Here is a 22,572-nt window from a genome sequence, read left to right as displayed (position 1 = left end):
CTAGCTATAGCAGGTCTAACAGATTAAGCAACTCCGACAGCAGATGTTTCATTTTCCCGTTACTTGTTGGCAAAAGTCCCATCTAGCAAGACACATTGTCCTAAATGTACTATTGCGTATAACCGGCTCCTTCCCACGCAATAAGCAACACGCTTTCCCAAAAGTGTTACTAGCAGGAAATCGTTTCTCTGTCCACCTCTTTTTATTTCTTACTCAGTTTCCACGGGGGGGGGGGGGGGGGGGGGGGGTCGTGTTGCAGCATGTCGTCACTGTAATAAACACCAGCACACTGTCTGCTAGACTACAGAGTTGCTTTTAAGGAGCGCGAAAAGACGCAGTTGAAAATTATTCCGTTACTAGCAGGTAAGCGGTCGAACGAATACCTGTTCTTCTCGGACTGCATGCCTCGTTGTTTTTCAATCTATTTCACATGTATTACATCCGTGTGTGTGTGTCTGTGTGTGTGTGTGTTTCTTCAAAGTTTCAATTAACCGTTAACAAAAATATGTACCTCTTCAATAAGCCGAATGGTGCTGTATACAAGGAGGTGCGTCATTTTGTGTTGTGTTTCCTTTCGTTTTCATTTTTTGATACCTTATAAAAGTTTCCCACGGTATTTGTGCCCATGTTTGGTCTGTGCTTTTATCACAGCGTAGCCTGGTAAATGCCTGTAAATATTCACCACACACCTAGGTTTGCTTTACAGAGCTTACCTGTGCACACTTTATCGCTTTTGTCATGGTTTTACTGTGGTGAACTTTTCTAAGAGTACATTGTGAATGAGCTGTTAAATATATAGGCAGTAATTAATTAATTCATCTAATTCTATAGATGCTTAAGAGAGAAAAAAAAACAGAAATGTGTGAAAGGTGGAACATCGGCGTGCAGGTCACTCTGAGCTCCCCCCGTTTGAAACAGCGTCGTGCGGATCACTCCGAGCTCCCCCCGTTTGAAACACCGTCGTGCGGGTCACTCCGAGCGCCCCCCGTTTGAAACAGCGTCGTGCGGGTCACTCCGAGCTCCCCCCGTTTGAAACACCGTCGTGCGGGTCACTCCGAGCGCCCCCCGTTTGAAACAGCGTCGTGCGGGTCACTCCGAGCTCCCCCCGTTTGAAACACCGTCGTGCGGGTCACTCCGAGCGCCCCCCGTTTGAAACAGCGTCGTGCGGGTCACTCTGAGCTCCCCCCGTTTGAAACAGCGTCGTGCGGGTCACTCCGAGCTCCCCCCGTTTGAAACACCGTCGTGCGGGTCACTCCGAGCGCCCCCCGTTTGAAACAGCGTCGTGCGGGTCACTCTGAGCTCCCCCCGTTTGAAACAGCGTCGTGCGGATCACTCCGAGCGCCCCCCGTTTGAAACACCGTCGTGCAGGTCACTCCGAGCTCCCCCCGTTTCTCTTCACAGAGACTGAAGAACATGACCTCTTCCATCAGCGCAGACAGCGGGATGGTAGTCATCACCCAGCTTTCCCCGCCTGCTCCCGCTGCGGCTCCGAGGGGCCAGGTGGAGCCCGGTACTGCGTTATCTCCAGAGTCATACCAGATTAAGGCGTTTCTCAAAGGAAAGCCGAAAGTGCTCGGGGTAAGTGAGCCTGTCCTCCTCCTCTCAGTTTGGTAGTTCAAGGACAAACCTCCACAATGCAGACATTTTAATAGAATGCTTTTTTTTAAAGTGATGATAAGATGTAAAAGCATAACTGGACTTATAAAAGTTGTCCATAGTTTACTATGTTTTTAATATGCTTTACCAGACCTCTCTGTGCTTTACAATGCTTCCCTATGCTTTACCATACCTCTCTGTGCTTTACAATGCTTCCCTATGCTTTACCAGACCTCTCTGTGCTTTACAATGCTTCCCTATGATTTACTAGAGCTCTATGTGCTTTACAATGCTTCCCTGTGCTTTACCAGACCTCTCTGTGCTTCACAATGCTTCCCTATGCTTTACCAGACCTCTCTGTGTTTTACAATGCTTCCCTGTGCTTTACCAGACCTCTCTGTGCTTTACAATGCTTCCCTATGCTTTACCAGACCTCTCTGTGCTTTACAATGCTTCTCTATGCTTTACCACACCTCTCTGTGCTTTACAATGCTTCCCTATGCTTTACCAGACCTCTCTGTGCTTTACAATGCTTCCCTATGCTTTACCAGACCTCTCTGTGCTTTACAATGCTTCCCTATGCCTTACCATACCTCTCTGTGCTTTACAATGCTTCCCTATGCTTTACCAGACCTCTCTGTGCTTTACAATGCTTCCCTATGCTTTACCACATTTTCATGTTGCTCTATTATGCTTTGCTGTGCTTTTACTGTGGGGAAACCTGTACAAGAGTACCTGCATACACCAGCACACACACACAACATGCAGTTAGTTGATAGAATAATCCAGAGTATTTCACATTACCTGCTTAGCACGCACTGTTTCATTCTTTCAGTCTCTGAAATCCATCTGCATGACATCCTGCACACAGAGTGAGATGTGTTGCAATGTTGTTAGATACTTCCCTGTGATTGGTTCTGGTGTGTGATTAGTGATTCCCCAAACATCGGATGTTTCACAATTGTTTTGCCTTGTCCCGGCAGGGCCTCCAGATCTGCATCGGGGTGCTGAACATGGTGTTTGGTGCGGTTCTGACATTGAGTGGGAACATTAGTACAGCTATTACAGGAGCCCCATACTGGACTGGGGCTTTGGTAAGCACCATGATTGAAGCAAACAGTCAGGCTGCAAGCGTCCTTCACTGTGTGACTCCCTTCAGAACCACAGTAATATATTGGAGGCAGCGTATGTGCTGTATTGTCTAATAAACAAGGCCTCTTCTTTTCCAACAGTACATCATTTCTGGATCTCTCTCTATCCCAGCTCCTAATGTTAGGCTGGTGAGTACAGTTCACTTTTGTGTGTGTGTGTGTGTGTGTGTGTGTGTGTGTGTGTGTGTGCTACCAACTGAACTGAGAATTGAATCTATTCAGTCTTGAACAAAGAAGACTACGTGGCGATCTGATTCAAACATTCAAAATCCTAAAACATAAAGACAATGTCGACCCAGGGGACTTTTTTTGACCTGAAAAAAGAAACAAGGACCAGGGGTCACAAATGGAGATTAGATGAAGGAACAGAAAATAGGAGGCACTTTTTTACACAGGGAATTGTGAGGGTCTGGAACCAACTCCCCAGTAATGTTGTTGAAGCCGACACCCTGGGATCCTTCAGGAAGCTGCTTGATGAGATTCTGGGATCAATAAGCTACTAACAACCAAACGAGCAAGATGGGCCGAATGGGGCCTCCTCTCGTTTGTAAACGTTCTTATGTTTTTATGAACGCTACTAATGCAAACTGATCAATGCACATTTTATTAGGGGTCTGAAACAGTGAATTCAGCTCTTAGCAGGGTGGAATAGATGTGGGGAAAAATGCCCAGTTTAACCACGTTTAATGAGAGAAAATAAGAAAATGTGATTCATCATATAAATTGCTGTAGCGTTAAAACGCCGAAACCAGGTTTGGTTTGCTGATCACCAAAGCCAGTTTGTGTTCGTGTGCAGCTGATTATCTTGTTCTTGTGTCTGTCTCAGATTAGCACTTGGGTGCAAAACGAGTCGGGTTACTTTGGCATAGACTGAGAAACCACAGAACAACAGTTTTTTTAATGCTGTTCTAGAAATTGCCAAATGTTTTGCAATCATTTCCTTCTGAACCAACTGAATGGGATATGACAGTATAGCGATATCCTGAGATTCGTCCAATAGGAATTTTAAATATGTGCCTACAGTATCTGTCCAGCAACATTGTGCAGCTGAGTTTGATTAAAAGGACCGTCCATATAAAGATAAGCTATCTACAAAAATGCCCTGAGACGTGAAGGAGTCAACTCAGTTACCAAGACACAGCTGGCAAACTCTTTTCAAAATGATATGCCAGGGGTTAATTTGTGCCTCATTGTTCATACTTGAAGATTATGTTAAAACAAAGGTGGGCATGCAGCTCCCAACACCAGCAATGAGACACAAAACCACCCCGATCCACAAGCAGAGGAGAACCTGAAGCATATCTGAGAGCTGCTGTGAATCAAGGGCAGCGCATTAGGTCTGGAAACACAAATACTATCCCTCCTTCCTTCAGGAAGATCTAGTATGTTTTTATTTACAAATTTGCTCCTGTTGTTTGCAATGCATCAATCTCGGTGCTTAGAATTTTATTATTATTTATTTCTTAGCAGACGCCCTTATCCAGGGCGAGTTACAATTGTTACAAGATATCACATTATTTTTTACATACAATTACCCATTTATACAGTTGGGTTTTTACTGGAGCAATCTAGGTAAAGTACCTTGCTCAAGGGTACAGCAGCAGTGTCCCCCCACCTGGGATTGAACCCACGACCCTCCAGTCAAGAGTCCAGAGCCCTAACCACTACTCCACACTGCTGCCCCAGAATATGTATCTAAAGATGAATCTAATGCCAGTAAACCTCATGCTTTGAAAGCTCAGGGGTGTGGGACTGCATATGTTCTTACTGTTGTGTTTTTTGCAGATCAAGGCAGCCCTGGGTATGAATGTGGTCAGCAGTGTTGCAGCCGTTCTTGGAATATGCAATTACAGCATCGATATCGTCATTTCTACTATACAACGATATTGCTACGGATATTACGATCAGTTCTGTTGGGGATATGTTGTAAGTATATATAACATATAAGATTAGCACCACGTTTCATCACAACTGGATAGCCGGTTTTTTCCAGATAGATGGAGGAAAATGAAATGTGACTTACAGAATCGAATACTCTCCATCGCTTAGGCTGAACAATCCTCCTGACAGCAAGTTTCATCAGGATGTCTGGAAGATTATACGCTGCTCAGGATCTTTCAGCCAATCAGAGCGCATGTTTCGCCTTCTGTATTCCGCAGAGCAGCCCTATTCATGACATCACAGTGCTGTGTTCTCCTTATCAGCATGCTTTTAAAAAAAAAAACATCCTCTGGGAATTCCATTCAGCTGCAAATTCCGTTCCAAACGGTGACATCACAACCAGCTCTACCTCAGACACTTAACAGGATTCTCTTCAGCAACCTGTTCCCTCTTTTCAGTGAAACTGACAACAGACTAAATAAAGGCTGGTGACGATTAGAAAACGCATTCAGCTGGATTCTGACCTTGTCTATTAATAATAAAGCAGTATATACCAGTTATAGGACTGCAAGCATCTGTGTGCTTTCAGCCGCAGTCAATTCACTTCTACTCATAATGATATTACCCACACACACAAACCTCCTGTCTCCCTGTGTCATCACTATAGATCCATGAGATATTACCCACACACACAGAACTCCTATCTCCCTATGTTATCACTGTAGATCCATGAGATATTACCCACACACACAGACCTCCTTTCTCCCTATGTTATCACTGTAGATCCATGAGATATTACCCACACACACAGAACTCCTATCTCCCTATGTCATCACTATAGATCCATGAGATATTACCCACACACACTGACCTCCTTTCTCCCTGTGTTATCACTGTAGATCCATGAGATATTACCCACACACACAGACCTCCTGTCTCCCTGTGTCATCACTATAGATCCATGAGATATTACCCACACACACAGACCTCCTGTCTCCCTGTGTCATCACTATAGATCCATGAGATATTACCCACACACACAGAACTCCTATCTCCCTATGTTATCACTATAGATCCATGAGATATTACCCACACACACAGACCTCCTGTCTCCCTGTGTCATCACTATAGATCCATGAGATATTACCCACACACACAGACCTCCTGTCTCCCTGTGTCATCACTATAGATCCATGAGATATTACCCACACACACAGACCTCCTTTCTCCCTATGTTATCACTGTAGATCCATGAGATATTACCCACACACACAGAACTCCTATCTCCCTGTGTCATCACTATAGATCCATGAGATATTACCCACACACACAGAACTCCTATCTCCCTATGTTATCACTATAGATCCAGGAGATATTACCCACACACACAGACCTCCTATCTCCCTATGTTATCACTATAGATCCAGGAGATATTACCCACACACACAGACCTCCTATCTCCCTATGTTATCACTATAGATCCATGAGATATTACCCACACACACAGACCTCCTGTCTCCCTATGTTATCACTATAGATCCATGAGATATTACCCACACACACAGACCGCCTGTCTCCCTATGTTATCACTATAGATCCATGAGATATTACCCACACACACAGACCTCCTTTCTCCCTGTGTTATCACTGTAGATCCATGAGATATTACCCACACACACAGACCTCCTTTCTCCCTGTGTTATCACTGTAGATCCATGAGATATTACCCACACACACAGACCTCCTGTCTCCCTATGTTATCACTATAGATCCATGAGATATTACCCACACACACAGACCTCCTGTCTCCCTATGTTATCACTATAGATCCATGAGATATTACCCACACACACAGACCTCCTGTCTCCCTATAATGTAAAGTTAATGGATGTTTCATCCCCTGTTTCCTCATCAGTTACCAGTATAGTACTTCTTGTCTTCTGAAGATGATAATAATAATAATAATAATAATAATAATAATAATAATAATAATAATAATAATAATAATAATAATTATAATAATAATAATAATAATAATAATAATATGTTTAATGTTATTTTTTCAAGAATAAAGAGACTGTCCTAAACACAGTGCCTCTGATCCTAACCCTGCTGGAGTTCTGCTTGGCCATCTCTGTGGCTGTCTTTGGGTGCAAAGCGGTCTGCCACGGCTCCTCCACGGTATGTAATCAGCCCCCATTTTTATTTCCCGTACCCCTCTCATGAACCTATTCCCCAGAACAACCGCTTACATGAGCTTCACAAAAAATCCACAACCCTATAGAGTGAACTCCTCTTGCTTCATGAAGTCGAGTGAAACCTGCTGAATAATGTGACGTTAACATATTGAATTACACGCCGCTTTGGAGTTTTCCATATACTTCAGAAACAACTGACAATTAAAAAAGGTGACATTTCATAATCTAACGTGAAATCCTTCTGTACTACTATTATGGCTTCCGGTAGACTTTTGCGATCTCATTTTGTAGTTCCTTTGATTTGCATGATGTTAAATAAAATATCAAAATTATGCTCCTATAGTTTAAATGATGTCTGAATCCTAAAATTCTGGGCGATGCAAAACTTTTGGCCGGAGCTTTATCTTAATATATAAAGAAGAAAGTTTGTTACCCGTTTATACAGTCAGGTTTTTACTAGAGCAATCTAGGTAAAGTGCTTTACTCAAGGGTACAGCAGCAGTGTCCCCCCACCTGGGATTGAACCCACGACCCTCCGGTCAAGAGTTCAGAGCCCCTAACCACTACTCCACACTGCTGCCCCAACAGAAGTGAGATCAACATAAGTAAGAGCCAGCGCCCTCTAGTGGCAAAGCAGATCTTGTTTTTTGAGCACTACACTGCTGTGCATTAGAGAGTGTTGCTGCCTAATAATATAGACACCTTGACTGGCCCACGTTACATATATCCACAGCAGGCAAGTAACACTGAAGAGCAGCTCCTGCACTCACAATCAGGGCACCTGAACACAATAAAACACGATATTGAAATACAATAAAAAAAACCACTGAGAAACATTACAATAAGGAAAGGCAGGGATGGCAATAAGACTCCCATTGCACAGCGGTTTGATCCATTCCTGGTTTTACTCTGAGTTTAATAAGACACACCTGAGCTTGTTACCTGTACACTGGGGCTGATCAAGCTCGTAGTAAAACAAGGAATGGGGGAAACTGCTGTGCAATAGGAGTCTTATCGCCATCCCCGAAATAGGAACAGAAAAGAAAACTAGGAAAAAAAAACTCTTTAAGCTTGACCTGATTTTTCTCCCAGGTATCATTTTAAAACTTTGAACGAAAAATCTAAATTGCCTGAAGGGGTGAAGGAGCTGGAACTGCCGTGCTCTCTTCAGTGAATGGATGCAGCTGCTTCGTTCGTGTTGAATTCTGATAGATTTCCCCCTTGCGTTTCAGCCTGCGGTTGTCGTGTACAATTCCTTCAGCCCTGCGGAGGTTCGGGTGCAGAATCTCTACAGTGAGACTAAGGATGCACCTCCGTCCTATACAGAGTGACCAAGAGGAGGATTCATCCCACAAATACAATACCAGGGATGGGACTAACACTCCTGTTGCAAAGCAATCTGATCCATTCCTGGTTTTACTAGGATTTACACACCTGAGCCTGGTACCTACACACTGTGGTTTCTCAACGCATCTCTAGCCCCTCTGTGGTGGAACCAGCTATCAGAGAACCTCAGGACTCCTCCGTCTCTCACTGCCTCCCGCCACCCCCTCAAGACCCCCCTGTTCAGACTGCGCTTGTAATCTCTTGATCTGCCCCTCCTGCTCTGCACTGGACTCGTCTGACCTCAGCACCATGTTACTGGATCCTCGGCTGATGCGCTATCCTTGCACTATTGCACTGCTAATAAGTCACTGTAGATATAACTTGTTGTAATCCTAACTTGTTGCGTCCTATTTCATATTGTATTTTAGCACTATCATTTGCAATTACTGTAAGCTACACTGTATTTAATATAAATGTTGCATTGTAGCCCTGTACTGCCCTGTAACACCTGCAAGTCAATAAGACTCCCATTGCAGAGCAGTTTGATCCATTCCTGGTTTTACTAAGAGTTTAATAAAACACACCTGAGCTTGTTACCTATACACTCTGTGGCTGATCAAGCTCCTAGTAAAACCTGGAATTGCTGTGCAATAGGAGTCTTATTACCATCCCTGCAATTACAAATCAACCCATAAATAGTAAGTCATGGCATTCTTCTTGAGTGCCTTCAGAAGTATGCTCTCTGGAACCTGTCACTCTTGGGTGTCTTCTTACCTGTCTGGACGCATGCAGTCTGTTTTCTATGCTGGACGCAGTGGTGTCGCAAACCCAGTCACTTGTGTTGTCCCTCAAGGGTCTGTTCTTGGGCTGCTTCTCTTCAACATCTACATGCTTCCTTCATGTTTCACTCCTATGCTTAGGACACCCAGCTCTACTTAAATCTAGACCCTGGATGATCCTCTGGCATGGTCCGACTCTCGGATTGCATTCAAGAAATCGAGGCCTGGATGTTTGCTAATGTTCTTCAGCTCAACAAATCTGAACTCTTTCTAGTAGGATCTAAAACTCAACTTAACAATCTCAATATAGCTGCCCTGAACCTCCGAAACTGTCTGCTGCTGCCTTCCCCCACAGTACGAAGCCTTGGTGTACTTCTGGACAGCAACCTCTCCTTTGATGCCCACATTTGCTCCGTGGTCAAATCTTCCTTCGAAACATCTCTGTCCCCACCTTTCCCTCCCAGATGCGGAGATACTCTGTCATGCATCTCCTCTCAACTCAACTGCTGCAACTCTCTCTATGGTGTTCTCCCTCCACGCTCCATCAACTGACTGCAGCTAGTTCAGAATGCCGCTCCCAGGATCCTTACCAGATGTAAAAAACATGATCGCATCACCCCCCGGTCTTGCCCAGCTGCCCTGGCTACCTGTAAAGTTCAGCATTACTTTCAAAACTCTCCCACCGTCGCTCGCTTTAAATCAACTCTCAAGACCCACCTGTTCTCTCTTGCTCCCCCTGCTCTTTAAGCCTGATATCTGTTATTAGCTGCTGTGTTGTAGCTATTTTTTTTAATTTTTGTATTTAATGTATTATGCACTTTCCACTGTATTTCATGTATGATGCATTTCTCTGTATTTAAAGTATGATGGATTTTCTTGTTATTACTGCATCTTGTAAAGCGCTTTGTGATGGTGCTCCACTATGAAAGGCGCTATATAAAATAAAGATTGATTGATTGACTGACTGATTGATTGATAAGTGGAGTTGACCAATGGGAAAATATATATTAACACACACTGTTACTGCAGCCAGTTTGCCTGGTTCACTGCGGAACCATATTGATTATCGAATATAGTATTAGGTATTGATTACAACAACGTTCATGCGTTTGTTGTCAGTATCTGTTACACAGCGCACACATTATAATAAACGTGAAAACTACAGAGTTCTGTTCACTATAGTGTGCTGCAGCGGTGTTTCAATACTCTAAGTGCCACACAATTTCATGCAAGTCGACCTCATAGGGAGGAGGAAAACTATGCATTATGTGTCCAAAACTATGTTTGTTCTACTATTTTCAATGTTCATGCTTGAAAAGGTTAAAAGGAATCGTCTGTAATTGTTCTAAACACGTACCGGGGTATTTATTTGGAGAAAATAAAGTGTTTATTCCGCTTCCAGCTGTTCTAGGCGTCTCCAATTATTATTATTTTTTCTTTACGTTTACTGGAAATTGCATTAGAGATATTTTTTTTATAATTTGAAACAGGGCGGAGCTACACGGCTCAACTCTCTGATTTAAGTACATATTTAGTAGGTCACCTTAGCAAGAGTGGAGTCCGTGTGCAGAGCGTTATAACGTAGCTGGAAATTCATCCTTTGGTTAAAAGCGTCAGGTAAGTAGCGGAATTAATAAAGAAACTGTTCCTGTATGTAGTAGTTTTGTTTTTACACTATACCCAGTTGTTTGGAATAATATATACACCGGTTGTATTTTTTATTATTATTTTTTAATTTACACAAAAAGTCTTTTTTTTTTGCGATACACAAAGTTAACACACACAGAATAGAATTCCTAGGAAACGAGTTAAGCGCTGCGTCATATTTATTTGGTTGTGTGTTTGTAGTTTCTTCTTGTTGCTTGGAATACGCGTGAGAAGTGTTTAATACTGGAACTACGCGTGGATTGTAATATTAGAAACGCGCACACACGCATGAGGATTGTATTTTTTGAAAACAATTGTTTGTCAATAATGCTCTGCTTTTTGATTGGGTGTTCATAATAAACTCTGTTTCCTGGTAACAGTTCAAAGTCCAGCTGTGTCCCAGTAACGTGAGGTGAGGTCAATGGTTGGGTAGGCACTGGCCAGTATCACTCTCCAATTTACATAGATTCGATTGGCAGGATTATAGAGAGCAGAATAATTATGCACGGTTGGGAACGAGACCTGTTACTGACGCAGCTCAACGAAAACCCCGATGCAATTACACGGTTCAACCGACAGATGGCACTGAATTCAATACCTACTTTATTATTATCTGACCTTCGTGTCAAATTGATGGTTATTATTATCCACACAAGAATGTAATGTAAAGCGTACACGCTGATTTAATCCGTACCGATACAGGGCTTTAGTTTAACAAGTAAAACACATACTGCGCTGGATGACTGTATCCCAGACCCCCTGTAATATTATTTTTCCCCTGGTAAATGTTGTTTAATTTCATGGAACACGGGAGCAGAACTTAGCAACTGCGAGAAAGTGCCTAAGTTATCACAAGGGGAATAATTATTATGGGGTTAAAAAAAAAAATGCCCACAACATAGTTAATAAATTAGATGGACATTTGCACCAAGGGACAATCTGGGGCGGATACGGCGTTATTTAATTTAATTAAAAGTCGAAATAAAGACCCTTTTATAACTATAGGGTGTGATCTGTGATAATTTTAAAAGTGTTTTCGACACGTTTTAAGTCTTGTGTATTACAGTATATTTGCATATCGGACTGCAAAGATGCAATATTATAAAAAGGCAAAGAACTGCCGATTTGTTTTCATTTATTTTTGTTGTATATGACGTTTGTCTGTGCACGCATACCGTAGTGGGGTTATAACGGGGCACTGTGGGATATTGGAGGTATCATTGTCTGTTGTAATAAAAGTGATAAGACTCCTGATCTCCGTGTCCTGTTTCCTCATTAAGTTATAAAGAAACCCTCGACATATAACCGTTTTTATTTATTTTTTGCGAAGGAGCTCTGGTAAACTAATTTTTACTGTTTAAAATATTTTTCAAGTTACGGTTTTTGTAAAACCCACAAAATTGGACAGGTGTTTCAGTATAAAATATCGAATATTTACTAACCAAATGGCAGAACCAGTTTCAGTGGCATATCAGGCACAATGCTGTACGGTGCATATAATTACCAGCATGCAGCTTTATTAAAGGGCAGTGCGAAACAAACACAAGCGATAACGTGTACAACATGTTAGAATGTGTTTATTGATAGATATATTGACATATGTATGTTAACAGTTTAAAATATTAATTGCTCGCCTTTTACAATTTATATAATAACGTTAAATCAACAATAACAACCTAGCCCAGTCCAGATTTTAATACCAGCTTGATCAGCCCCAGTGTGTACAGGTAACAGGCTCAGGTGTGTCTTAATAAACTCCTTGCAAAACCAGGAGTGGATCAAGCTGCAATGCAATGGGAGTCTCATTTCCATCCCCGACCCCAAGCTCCCTCTGTTTCTCCTCCCAGGAACTGTGAAGAAAATGTCCACGTCTGTCACCACAGCCAACGGCATGGTGGTCGTGACCCAGATTTATCCGCAAGGCACCGAAAACACGGCCCCAGCGCCCGCTGCGGATCAGAGGTGCCACGTGGTGCCCAGCAGTGCCCTGTGCCAGCTGTCGGAGAAGCTGAAGAGGTTTCTCAAAGGAGAGCCAAGGCCACTGGGGGTAAGTCTCTGTGCAGTTCTCTCGGACAAACTCCCAACAGCGCACGAGTAGAATGATGAACCATGCGATCTGTGGGGCTACCTCTAATCAATCTGTGTCAGGCCTGCCATGCAAAGAGTGCAAGAGAAAAGTAAGCTCTCAACTCGGAGGTATTGCGAGTTGTTAAATCTAAATAAAAAACAGACAAACTGAGGTTAACATACTTTTTTTTTTGCAGACTGTGCAGATCTTGATTGGAGTGATCAGCATTGTGTTTGGAGTGGTTCTGGCCATGACTCCATTCTCGATATCGGCTGCCACAGCAGCCCCGTACTGGACTGGTGTTTTGGTAATTGAACACTTCAGAGCTTTGACCTTGACTTGAGTGCAGATCAGCATAAGGAGGCTGTGTGGTCCAGTGGTTAAAGAAAAGGGCTTGTAACCAGGAGGTCCCTGATTCAAATCCCACCTCAGCCACTGACTCATTGCGTGACCCTGAGCAAGTCACTTAACCTCCTTGTGCTCCGTCTTTCGGGTGAGACGTAGTTGTAAGTGACTCTGCAGCTGATGCATAGTTCACACACCCTAGTCTCTGTAAGTCGCCTTGGATAAAGGTGTCTGCTAAATAAACACATAATAATCTGGGACAGCAGTAAAACAGTAAAGCTAATCATAGCGCTCCACTGTCTGATTCAAAGACATTCCAGGTGGCTGTATCACATCAGTGTCAGGGGGCTGTATTAATAGGCTGTTCTCTCCCAACAGTACATCATTTCTGGATCTCTCTGTGTTGCTGCGGATAGGACCCCCAAGGCTAGCCTGGTGAGTACAGCACCCCCATGATTTGAGCAAGTCACTTAACCTCCTTGTGCTCCGTCTTTTGGGTGAGACGTAGTTGTAAGGGACTTTGCAGCTGATGCATAGTTCACACACCCTAGTCTCTGTAAGTCGCCTTGGATAAAGGCGTCTGCTAAATAAACAAATAATAATAATAATGATTTAATCCTAGCATCCCTACTGTGGTGTGTCTAGATCTAGATATCATGTAAAAAGTACATTCTCTGCAGAACATCGATCCCAGCGCTAGGAATACAGAACTAAATATCATTCATTGTGATTTTGTACCAAACTGCTGGCGAGCTTAGCGGTGCGGAACAGGTCCCGTTCTAACTGCTGCTGTTTCTGCACTTTTTTTGCAGATAAAGGCAGCCCTGGGTATGAATGTGGTCAGCAGTGTTGCAGCCGGCATCGCGATATGCTTTTATTGCGTGGATCTGCCTTACTATTATGGCACCAGTGTTTGCTCTTACCCGTCTTACCAGAACAGGGGTTATTATGGATACCAATGTGAGAATATTGTGCTGGCAGCACAGGTAAGTGCACAGCTTGTAATGCTAAGGGCGAGGCTCAGCCCCCTAAACCTATTGGCTACCCAGTACTAAATAGACCAAGCCCATCTTTCAGTGATGTTCTGCAAGTCTTTCTCCCCCTTCTCTCTCCGTGGTCCTCCATCACCGGCCTGGTTGATCTCTGACCTCATCGGAGTCTCGCCTCAGTTGAGACTTCTCTGTGCAAATACTTTGCATCTCCAGAGGTTTCAGTCTGTTGCCTTGCTTGCAGATACTTTCCAGTGTCTTCACTTAAACCGTGCTTTCCACTTCGCTGTGCTTTTTTATAAGGCGTTGTAAGATGTATTGATTATGATATTGGTATTTAAGAGATGTATGATGTATGTATGTAGGGCAGCAGTGTGGAGTAGTGGTTAGGGCTCTGGACTCTTGACCGGAGGGTCGTGGGTTCAATCCCCAGTGGGGGACACTGCTGCTGTACCCTTGAGCAAGGTACTTTACCTAGATTGCTCCAGTAAAAACCCAACTGTATAAATGGGGAATTGTATGTAAAAATAATGTGATATCTGTATAATGTGAAATAATGTGTAATGTGATGTCTTATAACAATTGTAAGTCGCCCTGGATAAGGGCGTCTGCTAAGAAATAAATAATAATAATAATAATAATAATAATAATAATAATAATAATAATAATAATATGTACTTCTCTAGTGTGTCTGCTGCAGAATGGTTTTTATCCTCTCCATTTCACAAGGTAGCAGTTGACAGGAGAATGCGTGTAGATTTGCTGAGTGGGGTGTCATCCTGTCTGCTCTCCTTTGTAATAACATTGTTCTCAATGTTATTTTCCAGCGCACTACAACAGGGATAAAGAGCGTGCTGCTGATTTTCTCCCTCCTGCAGTTCTGTGTGTCCGTCTCCATGGCTGCCTTCGCTTGCAAAGCTGCTTGTCACAATACCTACACGGTGAGGCAGAAATTTCCATTAATTAGTCATATTGCTGCAGTGTGGAGTAGCGGTTAGGGGCTCTGGACTCTTGACCGGAGGGTCGTGGGTTCAATCCCAGGTGGGGGGGACACTGCTGCTGTACCCTTGAGCAAGGTACTTTACCTAGATTGCTCCAGTAAAAACCCAACTGTATAAATGGGTAATTGTATGTAAAAATAACGTGTAAAAAAATAATGTAATTGTATGTAAAAATTGGACTTTTTGGGCGTCCAAACTGGGACAGCTTTGTTCCTTTTGCCTGTTGGTTTGTTTTTAACCACGGGTCAGGATGCAATTTATAATTACCTTCCTGCAGTACATGTTTGCCATTGTTGTTTTCCTCTGACCCGTCTTTGTTTCGCAGCCCGTGATTGTGGTGCACAACTCCTTCAGAGCTGCGGAGGTCGTGGGGCAGGACTGCGAGAGCGAGGATGCCAAGTGTGAGCCTCCCCCCTATACAGTGTAACCAGGCTGAGCACCCCCCTTTACAGAGTAACCCAGCTGAGCCCCCCCTATACAGTGTAACCAGGCTGAGCCTCCCCCCTATACAGTGTAACCAGGCTGAGCACCCCCCTTTACAGAGTAACCCAGCTGAGCCCCCCCTATACAGTGTAACCAGGCTGAGCACCCCCCTTTACAGAGTAACCCAGCTGAGCCCCCCCTATACAGTGTAACCAGGCTGAGCCCCCCCTATACAGAGGTAACCAGACTGAGCACCCCCCTTTACAGAGTAACCCAGCTGAGCCCCCCCTATACAGTGTAACCAGGCTGAGCCCCCCCTATACAGTGTAACCAGGCTGAGCACCCCCCTTTACAGAGTAACCCAGCTGAGCCCCCCCTATACAGTGTAACCAGGCTGAGCCCCCCCCTTTACAGTGTAACCAGGCTGAGCCCCCCCTATACAGTGTAACCAGGCTGAGCACCCCCCTTTACAGAGTAACCCAGCTGAGCCCCCCCTATACAGTGTAACCAGGCTGAGCCCCCCCCTATACAGTGTAACCCATCTGAGCCCCCCCTATACAGTGTAACCCGGCTGAGCCCCCCCTATACAGTGTAACCCAGCTGAGCCCCCCTATACAGTGTAACCCGGCTGAGCCCCACCTATACAGTGTAACCCAGCTGAGCCCCCCCTATACAGTGTAACCAGGCTGAGCCCCCCCTATACAGTGTAACCCATCTGAGCCCCCCCCTTTACAGTGTAACCCGGCTGAGCCCCCCCTATACAGTGTAACCCATCTGAGCCCCCCCCTTTACAGAGTAACCCAGTTTAACTGTTTAAATATAATTATGGGTTCTGATTTCTGGGTTTATTATGATTATTATTCAATTAAAAAAAAGTAGTAGCATCTGGCCCTATTTTTGTGAATAGTGTTAAAGAGGTCTGTTTCTTAACAATCTAGACCCCCGAACTTTTACATGAACTTCGATTTGATACATCCATAATTTATAAAACACTAAAATAGTGCCAAACTGAGAAATACGGAAAATCAATCAGTTTAAAAGATCAACGTTTACACTACAAGTCTTTCTCCCAAGTCTTTTAGTATTTCAGTTTAATATACTAAGTTTTTTTTGTCCTGTTCATAAAGAAAATATCCTTAATTTGTACAGCTCCACAGTGAAGGGGTCTGTCATGCGTTTTTCAGGCTTTACCAGCTGAAAACATCAAACCAGAAACCCCAGCATAGAACAGAATGCCTCTCTCTGCACTACTTTGTAATAATAAACTTGCATGCTGTCAATGGATATTTAGTGTCTTGTTTCTTATTTAAACCCAGTTGTTATACAGTAGAATTTCAATAAATTAGTATGAAAGTACAGCACTGAGTTCTATAAACTAGACTGTATTGAATTAGCTGGCTCTCAGATCCCCAGTACAGCACTGAGTTCTCTACACTAGACTGTATTGAATTAGCTGGCTCTCAGATCCCCAGTACAGCACTGAGTTCTCTATACTAGACTGTATTGAATTAGCTGGCTCTCAGATCTCCAGTACAGCACTGAGTTCTCTACACTAGACTGTATTGAATTAGCTGGCTCTCAGATCCCCAGTACAGCACTGAGTTCTCTACACTAGACTGTATTGAATTAGCTGGCTCTCAGATCTCCAGTACAGCACTGAGTTCTCTATACTAGACTGTATTGAATTAGCTGGCTCTCAGATCCCCAGTACAGCACTGAGTTCTCTACACTAGACTGTATTGAATTAGCTGGCTCTCAGATCTCCAGTACAGCACTGAGTTCTCTATACTAGACTGTATTGAATTAGCTGGCTCTCAGATCCCCAGTACAGCACTGAGTTCTCTACACTAGACTGTATTGAATTAGCTGGCTCTCAGATCCCCAGTACAGCACTGAGTTCTCTACACTAGACTGTATTGAATTAGCTGGCTCTCAGATCCCCAGTACAGCACTGAGTTCTCTACACTAGACTGTATTGAATTAGCTGGCTCTCAGATCTCCAGTACAGCACTGAGTTCTCTATACTAGACTGTATTGAATTAGCTGGCTCTCAGATCCCCAGTACAGCACTGAGTTCTCTACACTAGACTGTATTGAATTAGCTGGCTCTCAGATCCCCAGTACAGCACTGAGTTCTCTATACTAGACTGTATTGAATTAGCTGGCTCTCAGATCTCCAGTACAGCACTGAGTTCTCTATACTAGACTGTATTGAATTAGCTGGCTCTCAGATCCCCAGTACAGCACTGAGTTCTCTACACTAGACTGTATTGAATTAGCTGGCTCTCAGATCTCCAGTACAGCACTGAGTTCTCTATACTAGACTGTATTGAATTAGCTGGCTCTCAGATCCCCAGTACAGCACTGAGTTCTCTACACTAGACTGTATTGAATTAGCTGGCTCTCAGATCCCCAGTACAGCACTGAGTTCTCTACACTAGACTGTATTGAATTAGCTGGCTCTCAGATCCCCAGTACAGCACTGAGTTCTCTACACTAGACTGTATTGAATTAGCTGGCTCTCAGATCTCCAGTACAGCACTGAGTTCTCTATACTAGACTGTATTGAATTAGCTGGCTCTCAGATCCCCAGTACAGCACTGAGTTCTCTACACTAGACTGTATTGAATTAGCTGGCTCTCAGATCCCCAGTACAGCACTGAGTTCTCTATACTAGACTGTATTGAATTAGCTGGCTCTCAGATCCCCAGTACAGCACTGAGTTCTCTACACTAGACTGTATTGAATTAGCTGCTCTCAGATCTCCAGTACAGCACTGAGTTCTCTACACTAGACTATCAGTCCACTGAGCACCCCACTTTTAGCTGGAAGTATGCAATCACTCAACCACACCTGCAAGGAAACCAGAATCCAGTATTAAAAAGCGCAAGGTAACCTACTGAAAAACTTGACAGCGGGATGATCCTCAGCAATGGGAATACGGTATCAGGGAAACTGTGAGCGATATTAAAGGCCAGAAAAAGGTTTTTTTTTAAAAACCTGTATGACTGATAAGCTGCACGAACGCATTTTGTGTAAAATAAAAACAAGCACTGTATTATCCCAGGTGTTCCTGAATAGTTCAGTTTTGCATTTACCCCCCATATACAGTAAGATTGTAAAGCCTTTCAAACCATAACAGTAGGAGTATTGCATGTCTGGGCTGTATCCTATTATTCTCCAGATTGTAAGGCTGTAGATGCAGGTGTGCACATTGATTAAAACCATTCAAAACTCGATTTCCAGACTTGCGAACAACGTCAATTCCCCACGTTTGTGACCGAGGTTCTGCTGTACTGTACTGCATTGAATTTGCTGTCACACAAGCCCCTCCCCTTCTGGAAGCCACGCCCACACGGAACCTGCTATGAAATTTGCCACCAAGTGGCGCCGGAGATCCGATCACAGACAGTGGAAGGAGAGCTGTGTGCATTTCAATTCTTTTTTAAAATCTTTATTAAAATTTGGTTTGACGTTCCTTCGGATTTATCAAGCTTTCCTTCCAACATGCATAGTGCTAGCAGCAGTGTGGAGTAGTGGTTAGGGGCTCTGGACTCTTGACCGGAGGGTCGTGGGTTCAATCCCAGGTGGGGGGACACTGCTGCTGTACCCTTGAGCAAGGTACCTGTCTTTTGTCATAAAAACAATGTACTGTCCGCCCATTTGAAAAGGGACCATGTAGTTAGTAGCTGATTTATTTTGCAATGCAGGGGAAGGAGGCTGTGTGGTCCAATGGTTAAAGAAAAGGGCTTTTAACCAGGAGGTCCCCGGTTCAAATCCCATCTCAGCCACTGACTCATTGTGTGCCCCTGAGCAAGTCACTTAACCTCCTTGTGCTCCGTCTTTCGGGTGAGATGTATTTGTAAGTGACTCTGCAGCTGATGCATAGTTCACACACCCTAGTCTCTGTAAGTCGCCTTGGATGTAGGCATCTCCTAAATAAAAATGTATCTGAAAAAGACATTTACAGAGGTAACCAGGGGAGATACTTAAAGAAAAAAAAATGAGCAAAATAAATTTGCCAGCTATTTTTATTTTTCACATAACAATCATTATTTTTTAACCATTAAAAAAAAATAAAGAATCCTGCAGATTACAATTGAAGTGCAAGTCCCTGAACCCTGAGTTCCACAGCAGAGCAGCACACAGACTATCCGAACTGAAGAAACAGCTGCTCGCATCTGTGCCGACTGCTGCTCTCCACACAGCTGTCAGCTGCTCCCGGCCTCTGTGGAGAGCAGCAACCAGAACTCATTCGAGCAGCTGTTTCTTCACCTGCCTCAATGGGGATGGTGAATCAGAAACCACCCTCTGGGGTGTCAACATGTGCTTGCTGTGGAGGAAAGAGCTCAATAAAATAAATCAGATAAATTGTGCAGCTGTATTTTACCAGCAAGAGGTTAAAAGTTTCATTTGTTAAAAAATGAGTCGCTTTGAATAACATTTTCACCCCCCGCGACCCCACTATAATATTGTCTATAATTCTCCAGACAAGCTCAAAGCCAGGTAAAGGCAGATTTAGCAACAGTATTGGAGCAACTGAGCCCAAAACCACTCATCCAGAACTATTACAACACTCAAGACTGCTGCATTGAGAAATAATAAAGAGAGGCTTGATCAATGCAATTACAAACACTTTTCAATGTAGTTTAAAAAGGATAAATGCAAAGAATTCTTGGTGGGGCTTGTTGGGTACTTGCACTGCAGGGCTCGTCTTCAAAAGCATCTTCACAGATTTTGTTCAATTAAAAAAATGCTTAAAACAACATATTTTAAGTTTGTAAAAAAAATCACAAACAAATCACATATATGAAGAAAAAATATTTGGGGACAAAACTTTCTTTGACACCCTGTCGAAAAGCGGCCACAAAAGTAGAAATACAAATCATCTCTGACAGACAGAGTACCCAGTACACACACATTTCTTTCTGTCTAGTAAGACCATGACAGTTCTCAATCAAGAGCTGAAGATCTGAGCTGCCTCCAAAAACGCTGAAAACGCTGCTCCATGCTTTCTGTCTTCCTGCAGAAAAATCCAGCATTTGTTTTTACAGTTTTTAACGCTATAATGATTATTTTTGCCTTATTACTATTAAACGTGCCCCTTTCTGAGAACGAGTTTCATTTACTTGTGGAAGTTGAAAAGAAGGACTGGTTGAAGACAGTACAGCACACATGGACGCTTGCAGGGTGCAGCAATAGACAAAGGTCCTGCAACCGTTTGGACAGAGTCTGAAACCAACAGCAAGCTCCCTGCCTCCTGGAGTTGTGTCCGGCTTATTAACGGTGTGCAATGATTACACAGCATGCTGCTATACTGTTTTGTGCTGCAGTACTGTAAAGAGATTTGATGCAGTAAATCAGTAATCTTCAAAGGGTTTTATGGTCTTATGCGGGGCTGTTGTAACTGTTCCTGCTGGAATTGCTCAGACGGTTGTTCTGCGCGTCTTTCTTCTCCGTCCCCCCGTTTTCAATCTTCGCGCAGTCCTGGTCGTGCTTCTCCGGGTCCCGCTTCTCCTGGCTCAGGGGTATCTGCTCTTGGGAGCTGCCTGCGTCGGCTGCCTTTTGCGGGATTTCGCTGCAGCTCTGCACCCTGGCTTTCTCATGCACCCTCTGGCGAAACAAGTACAGGGCTCCGAGCAGGATGCACAGAGTCAGGGCGAGGAAGCAGCACACGGTCACCAGCTCGTTGTAGTAGTTCTTCTCACCGCTGCGGGGGTGAATGGGCTCCCCGGTTGGGCTGGGCGGATGTCTCCTTGTGGCTAAGTCGGCAGACGTCTCCTTCACGGAAGTGGGCTCTTGCCACAGCGGTGGGGATGCTTTTTGGAATGTTGTTTCTTTCTCTGCAGGTGGCTGGGGTTCCGCGTGGGTGTGGCTTCCAGAAGGGGAGGGGCTTGTCTGTTCCAGCAGCCTATAGCGGGCCACCACTTGCCGGAAGCCGACCTCGACGGAGATGCACTCGTAGATGCCCAGGGTGTTGTTGGTAATCAGAAACATCAAGGTGCCATCGTCTTTCTGCACGTAGTCACGCTCGCTCACGTTCTGCCCGTTCCTGGTCCAAATCCGGACGGCCAGACGCGAGACAAACGGGCAGGACAGACTCTGAGTCCCTTTCAGGGGAACTGTGATGTTTTTATCTGGTCGACAAAAAACGAAAGAAACATTTAGAAAGAATTGAAGACACTTTTTTTAAAAATTCACTGACAAACTGCCCTGGGCAGATTTCTTAAAAGTAGACAAGTAAAGCTCTCTTTCCAGTATCAAGCCCAGGCTGTCTAGCTGTGGTTCCATCTGCAGAGTCTACAGTCCAATCTGCAACCATTACAGAAGAGTCAAAGCTGTATGTATCACAATTCTGTATAGCTGCTGATTATAAACGAATTCACAGATACTCTCCCGTATTTCCCTGACAGTACACTAGAGTCACAGCCCTCGTGTTTTATTTTCTATCTTGCGTTGTTATTATTTAAAACAGCCTCGTGTCCTTTCCTTTTCATGCTAACAAGGTAACTTCCACCATCAGATTAGAGTCCTGCCAGCCCACAATCCTAACTGAGGCTGACAGAGTCCCAGCTAAAGTCAAGGATCCCATGCAGTTCAGAGAGGGTACAGGGGTACAGACCTATGGGTGGTGTGTTCTTTGGGTTGGAGCTTGACTTTGGCGTCATGGACTGTGATGAACAGAACCTATCTGCATTGCCCCCTTCAACATCCTGGATCCTGAACGAAAAGAAAAACAGGCTCAGGGGTCCAGCTTCTTTATTAAGGAGTCTTAGTGGACAAGAATATAAATATCAGATTACAAGTCTCATTACTGTGATCCCCTCTACAGCCCATGAATCAAATATCACATTCCATAATGCCCTTGGTAATAAAGGATATGATGGTTTTAGCTGAGCAGTTGAGAGTTTATACAATACTAAGGTCAGTGTGGGGTCATTCTAGTCCAACAGCTGTAGTTAATTGCTTTAATAGTTTAGAATTGAGAATATGGTTGGAACAACGACTTGGTTTGGAAGGCACAGAGCTGATAGGGCAGCAGTAGTGGTTAGGGCTCTGGACTCTTGAGCGGAGGGTTGTGGGTTCGATCCCAGGTGGGGGACACTGCTGCTGTACCCTTGAGCAAGGTACTTTACCTAGATTGCTCCAGTAAAAACCCAACTGTATA

At 43.9% G+C, this 22,572-nt stretch overlaps 3 protein-coding genes across 11 annotated transcripts in view; 2 read left to right on the top strand and 1 right to left on the bottom strand.

Moving 5' to 3' along the window:
* The first annotated feature begins 247 nt into the window (after positions 1–247).
* On the top strand, positions 248–9,887 carry LOC117965039 (membrane-spanning 4-domains subfamily A member 4D-like). Its single transcript, XM_034909952.2, has 7 exons — positions 248–363; positions 1,402–1,578; positions 2,580–2,690; positions 2,829–2,876; positions 4,533–4,673; positions 6,696–6,809; positions 8,059–9,887. The coding sequence occupies exons 2-7, from the start codon at positions 1,414–1,416 to the stop codon at positions 8,155–8,157; spliced, it is 678 nt and encodes a 225-aa protein (XP_034765843.2). The 5' UTR covers positions 248–363; positions 1,402–1,413; the 3' UTR covers positions 8,158–9,887.
* Positions 9,888–10,454: 567 nt separating this feature from the next.
* LOC117395431 (membrane-spanning 4-domains subfamily A member 4D-like) lies at positions 10,455–16,688 on the top strand. Of its 4 annotated transcripts, XR_009309687.1 has the most exons (8): positions 10,455–10,548; positions 12,426–12,625; positions 12,843–12,953; positions 13,370–13,426; positions 13,804–13,977; positions 14,808–14,921; positions 15,307–15,612; positions 15,643–16,688. XR_009309687.1 is itself a non-coding variant. In XM_034910293.2 (7 exons), exons 2-7 carry the CDS (start codon positions 12,440–12,442, stop codon positions 15,406–15,408), a joined length of 744 nt encoding a protein of 247 aa, XP_034766184.2. In that variant the 5' UTR covers positions 10,455–10,548; positions 12,426–12,439; the 3' UTR covers positions 15,409–16,688. The 4 variants fall into 4 exon arrangements, 3 of the variants coding, with proteins under 3 accessions (XP_034766184.2, XP_034766185.2, XP_033850223.3); XM_034910293.2 differs by having other exon boundaries at positions 15,307–16,688; XM_033994332.3 differs by lacking the exon at positions 10,455–10,548 and adding an exon at positions 11,791–11,916 and having other exon boundaries at positions 15,307–16,688.
* Positions 16,689–19,417: 2,729 nt separating this feature from the next.
* LOC117965145 (semaphorin-4A-like) overlaps positions 19,418–22,572 on the bottom strand; it is a 32,324-nt gene continuing 29,169 nt past the window's right edge. For all 6 annotated transcript variants that reach the window (XM_059006019.1, XM_059006016.1, XM_059006015.1 and 3 more), the window contains 2 exons: positions 22,027–22,124; positions 19,418–21,541 (listed from right to left, as the gene is read on the bottom strand). In XM_059006019.1, the coding sequence (XP_058862002.1) occupies positions 20,793–21,541; positions 22,027–22,124 (847 nt within the window). In that variant the 3' untranslated portion in view covers positions 19,418–20,792. The remainder of the gene's footprint in view (positions 21,542–22,026; positions 22,125–22,572) is intronic.

The sequence above is a fragment of the Acipenser ruthenus genome, chromosome 32 (genome assembly GCF_902713425.1).
Source record: "Acipenser ruthenus chromosome 32, fAciRut3.2 maternal haplotype, whole genome shotgun sequence".
Taxonomy (NCBI): Eukaryota; Metazoa; Chordata; class Actinopteri; order Acipenseriformes; family Acipenseridae; genus Acipenser; species Acipenser ruthenus.
This window is presented reverse-complemented; position numbering and strand designations above follow the sequence as displayed.

What these genes read in the sequence shown, in the direction of transcription:
- LOC117965039 (XM_034909952.2), top strand. Translation starts at nt 1,414, where the DNA reads ATGACCTCTTCCATCAGCGCAGACAGCGGGATGGTAGTCATCACCCAG. An exon ending in GAAAGCCGAAAGTGCTCGGG is followed by an intron (nt 1,579 to 2,579) that starts GTAAGTGAGCCT and finishes TTGTCCCGGCAG; the next exon opens with GGCCTCCAGATCTGCATCGG. An exon ending in CATACTGGACTGGGGCTTTG is followed by an intron (nt 2,691 to 2,828) that starts GTAAGCACCATG and finishes CTTTTCCAACAG; the next exon opens with TACATCATTTCTGGATCTCT.
- LOC117395431 (XM_034910293.2), top strand. Translation starts at nt 12,440, where the DNA reads ATGTCCACGTCTGTCACCACAGCCAACGGCATGGTGGTCGTGACCCAG. An exon ending in GAGAGCCAAGGCCACTGGGG is followed by an intron (nt 12,626 to 12,842) that starts GTAAGTCTCTGT and finishes TTTTTTTTGCAG; the next exon opens with ACTGTGCAGATCTTGATTGG. An exon ending in ATATTGTGCTGGCAGCACAG is followed by an intron (nt 13,978 to 14,807) that starts GTAAGTGCACAG and finishes GTTATTTTCCAG; the next exon opens with CGCACTACAACAGGGATAAA.